At 50.3% G+C, this 15,829-nt stretch overlaps 1 protein-coding gene across 4 annotated transcripts in view; it reads right to left on the bottom strand.

Annotated features, from left to right (window-relative positions):
- URB1 (URB1 ribosome biogenesis homolog) overlaps positions 1-15,829 on the bottom strand; it is an 80,804-nt gene that overhangs the window by 46,848 nt on the left and 18,127 nt on the right. For all 4 annotated transcript variants that reach the window (XR_003414778.2, XM_027041720.2, XM_027041718.2 and 1 more), the window contains exons 8-17: positions 15,011-15,135; positions 10,831-11,026; positions 9,436-9,573; positions 7,262-7,435; positions 6,518-6,647; positions 5,837-5,953; positions 4,639-4,751; positions 2,439-2,558; positions 866-982; positions 263-401 (exon numbers count right to left, since the gene is read on the bottom strand). Coding sequence is in view for 3 of the 4 variants with exons in the window: in XM_027041720.2 (XP_026897521.2) it covers positions 263-401; positions 866-982; positions 2,439-2,558; positions 4,639-4,751; positions 5,837-5,953; positions 6,518-6,647; positions 7,262-7,435; positions 9,436-9,573; positions 10,831-11,026; positions 15,011-15,135 (1,369 nt within the window). In the remaining variant the exon portion in view is untranslated. The remainder of the gene's footprint in view (positions 1-262; positions 402-865; positions 983-2,438; positions 2,559-4,638; positions 4,752-5,836; positions 5,954-6,517; positions 6,648-7,261; positions 7,436-9,435; positions 9,574-10,830; positions 11,027-15,010; positions 15,136-15,829) is intronic.

Here is a 15,829-nt window from a genome sequence, read left to right as displayed (position 1 = left end):
CTGTAAAGAGCTAGGATCAGCACCTGGCACAGAGTGAACACTACACAAACAAAAATAACCCAGCAAATAGGCTCTGTGCCTACTCCCCCTTGGATGAGCAAAGAAGGCAATTTTCATTTCCAGAGTAGGCTGATCTTTAACTCAAAGAAACGGACACCTGCACTTGGCGTAAGACATTAACGCAATTCTCATTTTCATCACTGATCTGCCACGGCGGCTGAAGCTTCAGAAGCCCGAGGAGCAAAGAGGCAGTGGCGCCTACCATCGATGTGGGAGACCGGAATGCTGACATCATCAGCCTCCTGCTTCGTCCCCGCGGCCTGCAGTGTGCTGGCTTCCTGGACAAAGTCAGATGCTTTGTCTGTGTAGGAATAGGGATTCGCCACCAATGTCAGTAAAACCTGGGTGTTGAAGAGCCAAGCAGAAAACACTTAGATGGTCACAAATGAAATGGAAAAAAAAAAAGCCAAAAAAAAAGTCACCAGTAATACAAAGGGAAGAGCTAAAATGTTAATAGTCCCCAATAAGAACAATTTTTCTGCAAAGTTTCTTTTTAACTTTTTGTTACAGAATTAAAAAAAATTTCCTTTTGGTTTAAACCACTGCTTTGAATATTGCTCTAAGCACACCTCTATTCTCTTGGTGCAAAAACAAATCCCCAAAAGGAAATTACACGGTACACAGTTATAGAGGCCCATTTTACAGATTCTAAAACTGAGCAGATTCTGACATCTCAGCAGGAATTAGGAAGGAAGCCAGAAACACAGGGCTCCTGGCACCGGTGCACCAAAAATGCCTTCGTCACGCTAAAGACCACATGGCACGTTTACTAACAGGCTCCTTCACACTGGAAATAGGTGCTTACGCGTTCCAAAAACTGAATCACGGTTTCTCTCTTCTCTTCCACGGTGTCCTGTAAGTGCTCCAGCCACAGCTCCAGCTCCTTCCAGGTGTGCTCAAACACCCCCGTGTCCCGAAGAATCTGTCAGGAAGCAGACCCGGGGCAGGGCGTCAGGATGGAGCCAGCGCCCCGTGGAGACAAAGCAGCACAGCACAGAGGGGGTCAAAGTCTCATCTGCAGTTTTACTCCAAAAGCCACTCTTTCACAACAGCACTCCCAGACTTGAGGGAAACGAGGAAAAGAGACCATTCTGAGCTCTAGTAAAGACCACATAATCCTTGGTCTTGCTGCTTACTCCTTTCCTTCAACTCCTAAACAATAAAAAGATTAAAAAAAAAACCAAAACCCAGCTGCTGCTTCAGAGGCTGATTTTTACAGCTGGATTTTCACAACCAGGTAAACGAGCACGACTCGGCCCCTCACAGCCCCCAACCGTCAGCTTGCGTGACGTTCTCCAAGGTAACAAACCAGTCACGTCACGTCACCTCAGTGCAGCCCCCCGAGCCTCAGACCCGGGACAAGAAGCAGCGGTGTTTCTAAGAGAATGGAATGTGTTAAGAGGCAGGACCTTGAGCCAACACCATTAAATGATGTCCCCAAATGGCCTGGTGGCACAGACTCCCACGGCACGAGCCCCAACAGCACACCGAAGAGTGACCCGACTGTGCCAAGCCCACCTACGTGCACTAAACGGCCACGAAATCAGGCCTGGGTCAAGTGCACGCCTACAGGGAAACGGCAGCATGTAAAGGTCAAGGCTGAGATGTTCATGCTCTTCAAGCAGCTCAGGTGAGGCGATTATACCAACGCTGCAAAGATAAAATCCTGCACCCCCCCCCCAACAATGAACTGCGTGCAGTCTGTTGCGTCTGTAGCACCCAAGACATTTGCTGGGTGGCGGAAACGAGATTTCCTACGGTGACGTCCAGACTGGGGGGCAGTAGCCCTATAGAGTGAGGATCGTGTGTGAGAAAGAGAAGCTAACAGCCCAACTCCCCGTTCCCTTCCAGCGACTGTGAGGATACCTGTGCTGCGGGTGACGAAGGAGGTCAGAAAGGCTGAGCCCCTGGAGAAGGCGGAGTCTGGACAGGTGCGGAAAGGCACCGCCCATTCAACAGTTCCCCGGAGGGCCAGAAACCGGACACTTTACTGAGCCTACCATGTGCCGGGCCTGATCTACTGTTTGATCTCCCGTGCGCCCTCCTTTGCAACCCTACTGTTTCATCCTTCCCGTTCACCTGGGAAAACAACGTTCAGAGAGGCTGGGTCATCTGCCTAATGCCATCCAGGAAGAAGTAGGACCGGGACTCAAATCCAGGAACAAGACTTCAGAGCCCATGTTCTCCACTTCACCGTGCTGCCTCGGGAACGTAGCTAAGTTTAGACGTGATAAATTAAAACTGCCTTAAAACCTCCGAGCTTTAAATTTACAGAAGCCCTGACGCTTCCTGAATTCGACAGCTGTTTACTAAGCACCTTCTGTAATGAAGACTGTGAAAACGCTTCCCAGAACTAGGAATGGGTAGGCAACGTTCACCTTTGTGATCAGAAGTTTGGTGGATGACTTGAGCTGTAGATGGCTACTGGTCACGAACATTTTCATCAGCAAGTAAAACACAGATCGTTCTCCTCCAATAATTTCTGCCTCTGGGCCTTCCTGGAGTTTGAACAGTAACAGATGATAAACATTACACAGGGCATGGATATACACGGAGCCCAGTATGGCTCCAGGCCTCTTATCTCATTTTAACTACAACTCAGCAACACGGCTGGGATTTTACACGAGCAGGCTCAGAGGCCAGGTGCTCAACCAAAGCCCCAACAACAGCTGGGTAATTGTATTTGCTGCATTTCAGCAAGATGCGGGTGCCGACAGAGTCGATCCCTTATACGTAATTTAGCTTCTCACAAAGGCTTGTGAGCTTTGAACATACGTCTCAGAGTTCATGGAGCTCCAAATCCCCCACCCAAATGCCACCGAGGCTGTGTTTGGCTGGCGTCCCTGCAGCCCCTGGCAATGAGGGTGACCCCGAACATGGGAAGTGCTGGTGTTCATAAAGCCCAGCAGACTTCATCTTATAAGCAGAAGGTGGGGCACAGAATATAAATTAATATTTTTTATACCAGTTCTTTCAAAGTTAAGAGGCCTCCCTCTGTTCACTTCCCAAATGAATCACCAGGATCCCACTGGCCCTGTTCAGCTGCAGTAAAAAACTCAATGGCTCCCCGGGCTGGTCATCTCTCTGGGGTCTGTGGCAATGGCCTCATGGTGGGTGCAGAGGTTGAGAGCAGGGCCGTGGGCAACACTGCCCACGGCCAACCCTGGATCCTCCAGTTACGGCCAGCACACTGCAAGGGTGTCCGTACTACTCTGTGCCCCGGCTGCCTCTTTAAGTGGTGGTAAAGGCGCGGATGCACAGGGCACACGTGTCAACCCTCAACTACGACGCAGGTGAACCTCAGGAGAGGACCTGGGGGAACATGCACAGATGCCAGTGCTCCCACATTCTCATGCTTTTCTGGAAATGTGCCATGTAAAAATACCTACATATGTTTCCATGCTACTGGTTCTATAAAATTTTAAAAAAACTTTTTTTTTTTAATTTTTTTTTAACGTTTATTTATTTTTGAGACAGAGAGAGACAGAGCATGAACAAGGGAGGGGCAGAGAGAGAGGGAGACACAGAATCCGAAACAGGCTCCAGGCTCTGAGCTGTCAGCACAGAGCCCGACGCGGGGCTCAAACTCACGGACCGTGAGATCATGACCTGAGCCGAAGTTGGACGCTCAACCGACCGAGCCACCCAGGCGCCCCCAAAAAAACTTTTTTTTAATTTAGTTTTCAGAGAGAAAGAGAGAGAGAGAGAAGAAGAAGAGGGAGAGAATGAGTGGGGGAAGGGCAGAGACAGAGAGGGAGACACAGAATCCGAAGCTGGCTCCAGGCTCCGAGCTGTCAGCACAGAGCCCGTGTGGGGTTTGAACCCACAAACCGTGAGATCATAACCTGAGCCGAAGTCAGACACTTAACCGACTTAACTGTGGTTCCATAAAATTTTAAATAAGACCTAACTCGCTGAAAAAAAATCACCATCAGAGCTACTAAGAAACACACTTAGAAAATGCTTAATTTTGCCTGGTTATTTTTCCTCCTTGGATAGAAATGATACAGCGTCCTGTGCCTAAACACACAGGTAAGTGTCTGCTGCAGCCTGAGTTGCCTTTATGAGTCAGCATTATATTCTCCAGAAGGTCCTAGAAGACATTATGGCAGGCAGAAAAAAATTCCAGCAATCTTTACTGGTTTTTGCACCAGCCTCGGTCCTCTCCCGGCTTGGTATCTATTTCCATCTCTGTCTTAAGTTCTTCCAGGATGAGGACAAAGGAAGAGGAGTTATTTTGTATTTCAAAACGTATCTATTTCTGAAAAGGTTTTAAAATGACAAACAAAATATAAAGTAATCAAGGTAAAACAAAACAAAACAAAACCCCTCCCAATACCCACCAACAATATTGTTTCAGTAAGGACACACTCAACATCCCATTTTGCAAAAGTAAACAGACTCACAGGCCTCCTGGTTCATGAATCGGAACCTGGCCTCTGCTCTAGATGCGTCTAAGAGGGGAACCGTGCATGTCTTCTGTATAACCAACTGTCGGGTTCTGATCCAGTTAGAAACTTCCAGGCCAAAACATGCCCGGGAGTTAGTTAACAGACGCAAAAGCTGTCCGCTTCCCACCTGTGCCTTTAACCACAAGAACTTGCTGGCGGGCAGCTCCAGGGCCACCTTCAGGATGTGGTGCTGCAGAATGGGAGGCACCTCCTCTCGAAGGCCCTGCTCGGAGATGACTCCTGTGGCAGAAAGAGGGAAACAGACCAGAAGTCATGTGCAGGGGGGCACCCAGCAAGGCCGCCCCTGGCCACGGGGGCCAGATAAGGAGCTCCAGCTGTAGAAATAAGAAGGGGGCTTGGGGGCTCTCTCCTCTCCTCTGCCCAGACGCACCCCACCTGGCACAACCTCCCCTCCTGTGGTCTATCCAAATCTTCAGCAATAAGCCCTAACTCCACTTGCCCAGAACAGCCCCTTGGCCTGAAGTGACCTCTCCCTACAGCGTGAGGCCCACACCTCTTGCTGCCTCCTGGGTGCGGTCTCTCATTAACGTTGTCTTGGGCGAGAGGCGCCGCCTTGCTCCCCAGACCGCAGACGTTTTGTGAACAGACTGTGGCCACGCGAGCCCAAGACCGTGTCCTCATCCGCTGGCCTGATTTCTGGATTTCCCTTTGCTTGGGAATGACACAGTGCTAGTAAATTTCGTATTCTCACAGCAAAAAGAACCTTTCGCCTTCCAACGATTAAGAAGTTAATTACAGCTTTTCAGTGGAACCATCCCAATAGCTTATATAAACCCCAGGAATGACGCTTCTGCAAGTTTTCCTCCGTGGGCCCAATTATGAAGTTATTAAACACACTTTTCCATCAAGGAAACGTGACCAGACAAGCGTAACGTTACTTTTACAAGATGTGGTTTGAACCTGACTCACTGGGTAAACCATGAGTAACTACGTCCCAAGTGCCTCTGCAGGAACGGGACATCCCTTCTAAGGGGCTCTCATTTCTGCACCCCTGCTCCTTTGAAGAGGGGCTTTAGCATTAATGCACACAATCTGATTTGTCACTTATCTAAGGCAAAAACCTCTGGCGGCCTGGCTTCTCCCTGCTGTGCCCACTGCTGCTAAATGTTCATCTGATATTTACTTAAGAACAACTGGCGATTTAAAAAACATTAGTGCAAATAAAAATAACCAGTCAGGTGGATCGTGTGCACCAGCCAAACTGCCCACCGGCCTCCCCGGGCCTCAGCTCCGGTTCACGAGCGTTTCCTTCATCCCCGCTGGCAGAAAGAGCAGAGGGGCCTCCGCCGTCTCCTGAGACGCACCTTTCAGGAGCTTGCTGAAGTCGAAGTTGTACTGCAGGACCACGTGTGGGACCACCTTCTGGTACAGGCATATGACCTGGAGCAGAACAGCCTTCAGAAGAATGGTTTCCGCATCATCTGAACCAAGATAAAACACCTTAAATTAGGAAACACAGTCGGTCTCTGTCCTTAGTCAGCAGGTGGTATGCGGTCAACGGCCACAGGCAGAGGCTGCGGACAGATCCCTACAGAGTCTACGTGGGAAGAGTCAAGACTGTTCAAACAGACTGGGTGTAAGTCCTCATTTCGGGGCTGTAACCTTGGACAGGTTAAAGCGACTGTCTCTCTGTGTGTCAGCGCCTTCGTGTGAACAACGGGGACTAAATAGGATATAGACAGAAGGTACAAAGCCCACTGCCCGGCAGGCCAACAGCAAGGTCTGAGTCAATGTATCTCGTTACGGGGGGGGGGGGGGGGGGAGGACCGTGAAGCCCACCTCTGTCTGCACAGCCAAAGAGAGGCCCCCACGGAAAGGCCAGAGCACACGGTGCCCATCGCTCAAATCTTTAGAGAGTCACGGTGCTTGTGTAAAGCCTGGGCACATTTGCAACAGATGCCTCCAAAGCCCCTGTAAGCTGGAGGGGTCCCTGGCTGCCTGTGTCACCTCTGTCTGCAAAGAGCAGGGCCCCACGCAGCCCTCACCGCACTGGGGAGCCACGCAGGCAGCAGGAGTCTGGATGCCCCTTTTCTTTCCTTTCTCATCATCCTGTTTTGTCTCCTGCTTTCGAAGTGACTGCCAGACCCACACGATGGTGTTCAGGTCTGGTAAGACCTGAAAAAGAAAAGACAGTCACGTTAAACAAGAGAGTCGCAGATGAAATGAGTCCACTAAGGAGAAGCTAAACACAAAGGGAGGACACGAGCACACGTGGTGTGAGTGTGTACGAGACGGGACGTGGGGGGAGAACGGGACGGTGCCCTCTGTGAGCTCTGCTTCGCGCTGTAATCCCCACGACTGTGTACAACAAGGACGTGGTTGAAAACACAAGCGCTGATAATTGTAACAAAGCTCCGAGGCCTCCTTCACCTGAGCCAAACACTAGAAATGAAGACACATGTCCGACGACCGGCCGGGGGCCGCGTCCATCATGACCTCGGCTCCTTTGGGGCAGGTACCCCATCTGCAGACGACTGCCCTTCCTTACTCACCAGAACAGGCCTCCCAAGCCACCCCCTCGCCATGGCCCTGGCCCTCGTGCGTGCGGCAGTGGGAGAGCACGTCAGCTTCTAGCGAGGAGCACCCCGACCCCTACGCTACGTTTCATTTCACACCTGCCCTCTGTACTCCCGGAGCTGCCTCTTCCACCTGGTGTGCTTACCTGTGACAGCTGTGAGGAAAGCCCCGGAAACTTCCCCGGAAAGGCCAAACCCACCTCCCGCGCCTACCTTGCTCAGGGCTTCTCTGAAGAGGCGCACGAACTCTTCTATCGCTGCGGCTGTGTACACGCCTAATTCCTGCCACGTCTCTTTATTCAGGCAGTGCTCGATCGTTTTTAATGCTCTTTTCAAAATGACGGAAACAAGGGACAAGGCTGTGTGTTTCACTGATATGCTGTCCAACTGGGAAGAAAAAGAGCTAAATCCACACGTCTGTAGGCTGCACTGTGGACACAGACCTCCCAAGCCCTGGGTGTGGCTGGCTCTGGCCTCTCCGGGGGTCACTCCCAGGGAAGGCTGCGTGAGTTGGGACACCGTGAGAAGAGGTGGCCTGGGGACCCTGCCCCCTTGACCTGCCACAGATCTGACCTCAGCACCTGCTGAAGAGGTGGCTACTAGAGTCTGAGAGTTATTCTCAATTTTGTTTCACTGTGTTTGGTAAGTCTTTTCCGACAGCCACTGACCTCATGTGGATTATCCACATCAAGAACGGCCACGATCTCACCAGCACCCACCCAGCCCCAACTAGCACTCGCTATCAGGCGCGCAGGTGACAAGAAAAGGCACCACACACTTAGTAGGAAAAACCACCTCCAGGCTTGGGAAGCGTGCAGCCCCCAAACATGGGCTCAGGGACCTTCATAAGGACAGCCAGGAGACTTCCGAATCCTCCCTCGCTGCAGAGGTTGAACAGAATTCAAGAACCGGAGCGATCACCAGAACGAGGGTACCCCCGGGAGATGCCGTCTCAGGCCCGGCCCCGACCAACTCAGGCCCAGGGGCACCCCAGGGGCAGGGCGGGCTGGGGCGAGCCAGCTGGGCCACAGCAGAGTGAGGGGCAGGGAGACACAAAACGGCTACCCGATGGGCTTTCAGTTTAACAACTACAACGCCCCATTCCCTCGGCGTTCCAGCGCGCTGGGGGTTCATTTTGTACGTGTGCAGTATGCTAAAGTGGCACTGCATTAGACACATGCCTTTCAGCTGTTTCCCTGAAAGCCCCTTGAGATAAAACACTTTGTCTCCCCCACCAGGCAGATGGGCAAGCGAGCAGGGTCCCAATTTTGACTGTTATGATTTGGCAACCAGAACAAAAGGCCTTTCGTTCTGGCCTCCCTGCTCCTCGCCCACAGCCAGCACAAACCCTGGACAGGCACTGAAAATGCTGAGCCCCAGGGCACCTGGGTAGCTCAGCCGGTTAAGCATCTGACTTCTGATTTCAGCTCAGGTCCCGACCTCACGGTCATGGGATCAAGCCCCACAATGGGCTTCATGCTGAGTGTGGAACCTGCTTGGGACTCTCTCTCCCTCTCTCTCTGCCCTCCCCTGCTCACATGCTCTCCCTCTCTGTCTCAAAATAAACATTTTTAAAAACAATGCTGAGCTCGGCTGCATATCCTAGGGGGTCCTCACCACTCTGTGCTGACCACCCCCTCACTGCCGGGGCCACCTCCTGCCTGTGCGGCCCACCCTGGCTGACCCTGGTCCCACTGTGTCCACACAACAACCCAGCCTGCTAGAAGCGTGGGGACACCCAGCCTTCCCAGCTGAGTGTTGAGGAAGCTGGGTTTAGGAGGGGCTGGCAGGGCACGGGACCCACGTGTGCCGACAGCTCACAGCCGTTCGCTTGAGGCCACGGTGCTGTGGTGGGAGACACACGAGTCCCTGAGAAGGTGGCTTCTGGAGGGACTCAGGGACCGCCATCACGAATAATGATACGGAATTTCACTTCTCTGTGCACGTCCTGTCAAAATGCCCGACACAGCTCATCCTCAAAGTAAATGTTCCCCAGAAATCTCACTCACTTAAACCACAAGAGACAGGATTTGCCAGGCAAATTTCAGTCCTACCCTAACCACAAACCCTGAGCTAACACTTTCATACGTGACACTGGGCTGTAGCCGAACACACTTCCCTTCCTCTGAGTCTAACAGGCTCTCACCCTCAGGCGAGCGCAGAGCCATGCAGGGGTCCATGGTCCTGGCTGTGCTGGAGCAGGAAGATCCCCTGGCCAGAACGTGCCTTGGGCTCCAGGGGCCCTTGTCCAGGTGAGTGGAAACATGGAAAGCCTGAGGCTCGCTGACAAAATACCAGCCGCTGAATCCAGGCAGGTGTTCTCAGAACAATCCCCAGCATGGCCAATGCAGTGAACAGAAAGTTCTAGAAGAAAGGTGACCACTTACATTTAATGCCTGGGTGAACATCGTCTTATTGCACACCAGGGGCACGGTGGTCACCATCACCATTGCCAGGAGCCGAGGCAAGGGGACGAACTCTCTGGTCTGAAAGGCCCGGGAAACATCTGGCTGGGCTTCATAGATCTACGACAAAGAGACGAGAGCATGAGCTGCTACAGGTTCCGTTGCAAACCAGGCCAACTGTAGGCACCCCACAGCGAAGCCAGTCCAATGCAGCAGTCCTAGTGACGGACGTCCGGGGACTTCCAAGGAACAGGCTCCGGACGGTCAACCCCCAACTCTACTAGTCAGAGAAAAGTCAGCTCACGAGACTGCCTGCTAGCAGGGCCATGACCTTCAAAGCAGAGCTCTGCCTGCGGCCTGGGAGCCTCTTAAAACCTCTGATGGTGACAAAGTCACCGCTGGAAGTAACAATCGCGCTACTCACCGGCTGTGGCACCTGACACACTGTGTCATCTTTTTAACACTTCATGACCACCCTTTAGGGTAGAGACCTTGGACACTAACAGTAAAAAGCGTTCCTGGATGACAAAGCTGGATCTCCGTAAGATCCCGTAACTTCACCCGGGGGCACCCGGCTAGGAAGCAGTGACACGAGGGCTCGCACCCAGGCCGGCAAAGGCTGCACACCTGCCCCCCCCACCCCTCCCCGGGGAGGGCGGAACCAGAGCAGCCCCCAGCGGGGGTGGCGGTGGCCACGGGCCGCCCCCCCAGCCAACGTAAGGGGCAAACGGCCTCCTTCTCGCCCCAAGATCCACGTGGGGACCGCACGCGTTCAAGGAAAACGAAGCCAGCGTGGGTGAGAGCTTGTCTGGCAGATAACCCGCGCCTGCCTAGCGGAGGCACGACACCGCAACCCTCGCCATTTCACCACCAGACCGCGAGTCGGACAGCGCGCCCCGAGCCAGGCAGCGCTGCGAAAGAACGTGCAGCAGGCACGTCCGCGGCGGCGGGTGAAGGAGGGCGGACTCTGATCAGGAGGACATTCGCACGCCGGCACCCAGACAGACACAGCATCGTTTCACAGCGTGTCCTACGTCGTTCTAAGTACTTAAGACGGCGGTCTTTAAACACGGTTCTCCATTTCACACCTTTCGCTCACGTCAGCCTCAATGTGCCAAAATTCACCGAGATCTCCCTCTAAGCAAAATCTGGACGAAGGAGACGCATTTGTCTTAACAGATGCAAGAGGCGTCCACCTTGAAGTTCTGCTCAGCGAAGAGCAGGATGTCCTCAGAGGACCGGGACGCCAGCCCGACGTGAGCCGACGTCGCCCCCTGCGGAATGGCTGGACGAGTTCTCCATCCTTCCTGCAGTCCGTCAGCTCGTCACTCCCCCTCTCCCGGCCCCTGACACAGGCCAGAGCCCCGGGGGTTTCACCTTGTTCAGTAGTTTGATGTTATTTGACCAAGTGGACTTCGCTCTGGGCAGAAAGGAAAATGTTACTTCCTTGAAGTACTTGTTCAGCAAGTCCGGGCACACTTTGAGGATGTTCACCACCAGCTCGGCCACCAGCTCGTCGTCTGCTGCAGTTTTCAAACCCAACAGGAAGTGCAGGAGGGTCAGGTTCCCGCCTCTGCCATTGAGAGAGAGACAAGGGTCGGCAGGGAATTTCCACAGCACACTGAGAGAATTCATAACTCATGATTCATTCATAATAATCTCAGAATAAAAACAAGCCTCTATTCAAAATAAATAAACTTAAACTGAGAGCTCAGGGTCAGAACGGCAGCTCCTCGAAATCGCCCTCAGGAAACACAGTTGAAACACGGCGACCGGCAAATTTCACCTTTGAATTTCCCTCGTGACACTAAGCGGGGTGTTTTCATGGCCTGCGGGGTTCCAGCTCCCCAAGAAAGGGCTTGAATCTCTCTCCTCCATTTCTGAGTACCTGAAAAAGTCTCTCCTTTCCTGTCTCCAACCTCTCCTTCCCTCCCTTGAGTTCCATCTGACTTTTATTTTATTTATTTGGGGGGCGGGGGGTAGGGGCAGAAGGGAGAGAGAGTCCCAAGCAGGCTTTATGCTGAGCACGGGGCTAACACGGGGCTTGATCCCACGACCCTGAGATCATGACCTGAGCTGAAATCAAGGGTCTGACACTCAACAGACTGAGCCACCCAGGCACTCCTCCGTTTGACTTTTAAAGAGAAGGAAGAAACTCACTCTCTGTCTCCACCCTGGCCACCTACCAGTCTACCCAGAAGTCAACAGAAGTCAAGGCTAACGTAAAGAAAGGGCCAAACCCGCAGGGAGGAATCCACTCCCCTAATTTCCCCGTGGGATTTTCCTGACCTCTTTCCTCCAACCGCACACGAAAAGGCATGTATGTAAATAAACATACGTGTAAGCATTAGGTATAAAAAAAACAGAGAATGCATTTAACTTTTGAAAAGACTTTCACGTGAAGGGCGAATGAACTGCTCCACAGTCCACAGTGCCATAAATTATTTCTAAAACTCGACAAAATGGCTCCAAGTCTTTCCACAGGTTTTCTGCCTCCTCCGTTTCTAACATATTTCAAATTCCTATGCCTTAACTGAGCTGCTGCAAGAAGCTAACGTAGAAAAAAAAAAAATCTACTGTATGAAAATACTCAAAACTTGTCCCTAAGTGAGCAGTTTTCAAAAGATCATAAAAATAAGAATCAGGAAAACCTGTAGACATTAAACCTTGCGTAAAGGAAGGAGCTAGCCCAGGATCTACACAGCCAAGCCCACGGTACTCTAGGGTTACCCCCAGATCCTTCTAAGGGAGGATGACTTTTCAGAGCTGCCTGTTCCTGGGAAGTCACCAAATCTAAAACATCTCAGAATGTATCACTAGCATGCCACGTTGACGGCTTCCAGAATTCTCACTGTTCTGTGTCCCCTTGTGAATTGACTAAAATTAAGATGCATTATGACAGCTTTACCTATAATAAAACATTTTTCAAAAACTGAATTAGAGTGGAATTTTGATCAGAAAGCTATCTTTTCAAAAACTTAAAATTCTTGGGGCGCCTGGGGTGACTCAGTCGGTTGAGCAATCAACTCTTGGTTTCAGCTCAGGTCATGATCTCCTGGTCTCGCGGGTTTGAGGCCCGACTGGGCTCTGTACTGACAGTGTGGAGTCTGCTTAGGAGTCTGTCTGTCTGTCTGTCTCTCTCTCTCTCTCTGCCCCTCCTCTGCTCGTGCTCTGTCTCTATTCAAAATAAATAAACTTAAAAAAAAAAGTTTAAAATTCCTAATATGAAAATTTCACGAACAAAACAGTTTTTGCTGTCAAACAAACACGTTGAATACTACAAAGTGCACTAAAAATACTATAAACATCCACGTTATTTTAACGGACAATGCAATAAAGTAACATATTTCCACAGCGTACAACGTGGGCCGGGCACTGCTCTAGGCAGTTCCCACGCTCTACTTCCCCCTGAAGTGGATGCCAACTTTATTTCCATTTTACAGATGAGGCAACAGAGGCAGAGAGTAGTAGGACTTGTCAAGGTCTCAGAGCTGAGCCCAGAATTTGTTCTCTCAACCTCCACACCAGGGGTTGGCAAACTGTGGCCCACTATCTATCTTTGTCAATAAAGCTTTATCGGAACACAGTTACACCCATTTGTTTATGTCCATGTCTGCTCCGGCACTACAATGTCACAGCTGAGAGGTCACAATACAGACCGCACACCACACCTCCATAACTTACGTCTTCCCTTAGAGAAGAAGTTTACCAACTGTAATGCCTGGCTTTCACACACCCACTGGGTGCCCGGCACTGTCCTAGACCCTGGGGATCCCAAACAGACCAGCCTCTGTTCACATTGGTTCTCATCTATCACATAATGACCAAGCAAATAAATAAATGTGCAAGGTGGTGGTAAGTCATAGTCAAGAGCAAGGCAAAAGGACAGGGACAGTGGAAGGGCTATTTCAGAAAAGGGCTGCTGGGGAAGGCCTCCTGGATATGGTGACATGTGCACAGACACCTGAATGGAGGGAGGGAGGGAGCAAGCTTCACCTGCACTGGGAAACCGCACATGTCGATTTTCTCAAAACTTTCCATTAACGCCCCACAAACAAAATTCCCTTCCTCTCCCCTAAGCGCAAACATTTGTCTTTTGTCCCTGGCTTCAAAAACTGACATAAACCACAGCTTATTCGAACAGACCCACACCCACAAGCTGATTCAAATACACTCATCAAATGACCTATTTTATGGGTCTTACTTACTTAGGGGGAAAAAAATGTGTTTTAAGCATGGTGTTACATCATATTAGATGACAAATTCTGTTGTTACATGTTACCAGGAAGGTGAGCTTGTTTTCCCTGATGAGAGCAAAGTTATACTATCGCTGAAACAAAGTTGAAAGAAAAAGAAATAATGTGGCAAATTAAGTCATAATAATCTCAGAATCAAAACAAGTCACAAGCAGGGAGGAAAAATTTCCACGGTGTTATCCCATTCTGAAGGAATCAGTCATTTCCTAACTGGTAGAAACTAAACCAAACCATCCAGATCCTTATGATAAAAGCGTCACAGAAGTAAAATAAAAAAATTTTTAAAAATGAGGGTATTCACAATGAACAGAAAATATACCTAATATTTTTGCCGTCAGGGGGGAAGAAAAGCAGGTTGATAAATCTAACATTAGAGTATTTTGGTTATTAAAAATAGTAACATGGATATGTGTTTACCATTAGACTAAAAGAAAATCTAAAAGAATATCATCTAAACCATCAGGTAGGGACTTTATGTTTCCTTACTGATGAAACATTGCCATAAGTGTGCCACATGAAACAAAATTTGAAAACCTAGCACATCAGCAGCTTTGAGGAGAAGAAGGACTATTTAGCTGTTATGAGGACAGACTTGGAACCAAATTCCCTGGGTTTAAAGTTTATTTTGGGAGAGAAAGAAAGAGAGAGAGAGAGAGAAGAAGAAGGTGGTGGTAATGGTGGTGGTGGTGGAGGAGGAGGAGGGGGAGGAAGGCAGAGAGAGAGAGGGAGGGAGGGAGAGAACCCCAAGCAGGCTCAGCACTGTTAGCTCAGTGCACAACATGGGGCTCGGTCCCCTGTGAGATCATGACTGAGCTGAAATCAAGTGTCAGTCAGCCAGGGGCCCCCAGATTCCCTGGGTGTAAACCCTAACTCTGACACACGCTGAGTGACCCAACTTCTCTGTGCCCATTTCTCTCACTTGCAGAACTGGGAGAGCGGTGGCTCCCGCCTCCAGCCTGTGTGGAGGCCTGCGAAGGGGCCTACCCTCTCTGGCAAGGTGGCCATAAGACTTTCCTCGGACCCAGCCGACACCACAGTCTCGAGTGAAACCCGCAGCACCCCCCTGGGTGAGACACCTCCTACTGGGGGCCTAAGTCAGCGGCTACCCTGAGCCCTGTGCCCTAAGGGCACGTGATGGGCAGGGAGTCTCTGGGCTTCCAAATGTTCGTCCCTGTAACGAGTGAGGTCATGTCTAAAATTCTAGTTGTAAACCACCACAATTCCGTTGTTCTACAGACTTCCGCTGGAAGTCATGTACGTGACGGAACACAGGCCCGCGCTTCTCAAATGTGCCACTTTACCTGCCGATGGTACCGAAAGATGCGTCGTAAAAATTAATCCCATGCTTGAGCGAACAGCAAAGATCCATCAGGAAGGTGTGAACAAGCTCCCTCACCAGGATCTTCCCTGCGTCCTCAGAAGAAGTCTACAAGAGTTTTTTAAAATTCAATGAAAATCTCAAGTTCATGAGCCTCGGTAACATCTACAGAGTAAAAACTGGGCGATACCACGTGCCTGATGATGACTTAGAAAACATCTTACATGCTTGGTATCATTCAAAAAAAACCCCAAAGAACAGAAACACCAATCAAGACAAGACAAAAATACTCTCATATGTGGAATATAAAAAGAATAAACTGAGTATTAAAAAAAAAAAAAAAGCTCATAGATACAGAGAAGAGACTGGTGGTTGCCAGAGGTAGATGTTGGGGGGAGTGGAAAAAAATGGGTGAACTGTTTTTGTTTTAGTTTAAATAAGCTGAATTTAAAAAGAAAATATTTATTTTTAACATTGAACAAACGGAGTTGCTGGAACAAGAAACAACAGATAAGGGGACACTTTAAGTCATGTCTCATTGTTTCCAAGCACTCCACAGTAAGGGTTCTCATTTAATTTTTATGGCAGGCCTATGAGTCTGGCAGGGTAGAGATGATTACACCATTTTATGTAAGGGCAAACCATGGACCACATAGTGGAACTCCCCACTGCGTTAGCAAATACGGAGCAGATCAGTATCCGTACCCCCATCATTAAAGAATCTCTCTTGGGGCACCTGGATGGTTCAGTCAGGTAAGCATCTGACTTTGGCTCAGGTCAAGATCTCACAGTTTGTGGGTGT

Source organism: Acinonyx jubatus, chromosome C2 (assembly GCF_027475565.1).
Source record: "Acinonyx jubatus isolate Ajub_Pintada_27869175 chromosome C2, VMU_Ajub_asm_v1.0, whole genome shotgun sequence".
NCBI lineage: Eukaryota > Metazoa > Chordata > Mammalia > Carnivora > Felidae > Acinonyx > Acinonyx jubatus.
The sequence above is the reverse complement of the archived record's forward strand: the minus strand, read 5'-3'. Positions and strand labels throughout refer to the sequence as shown.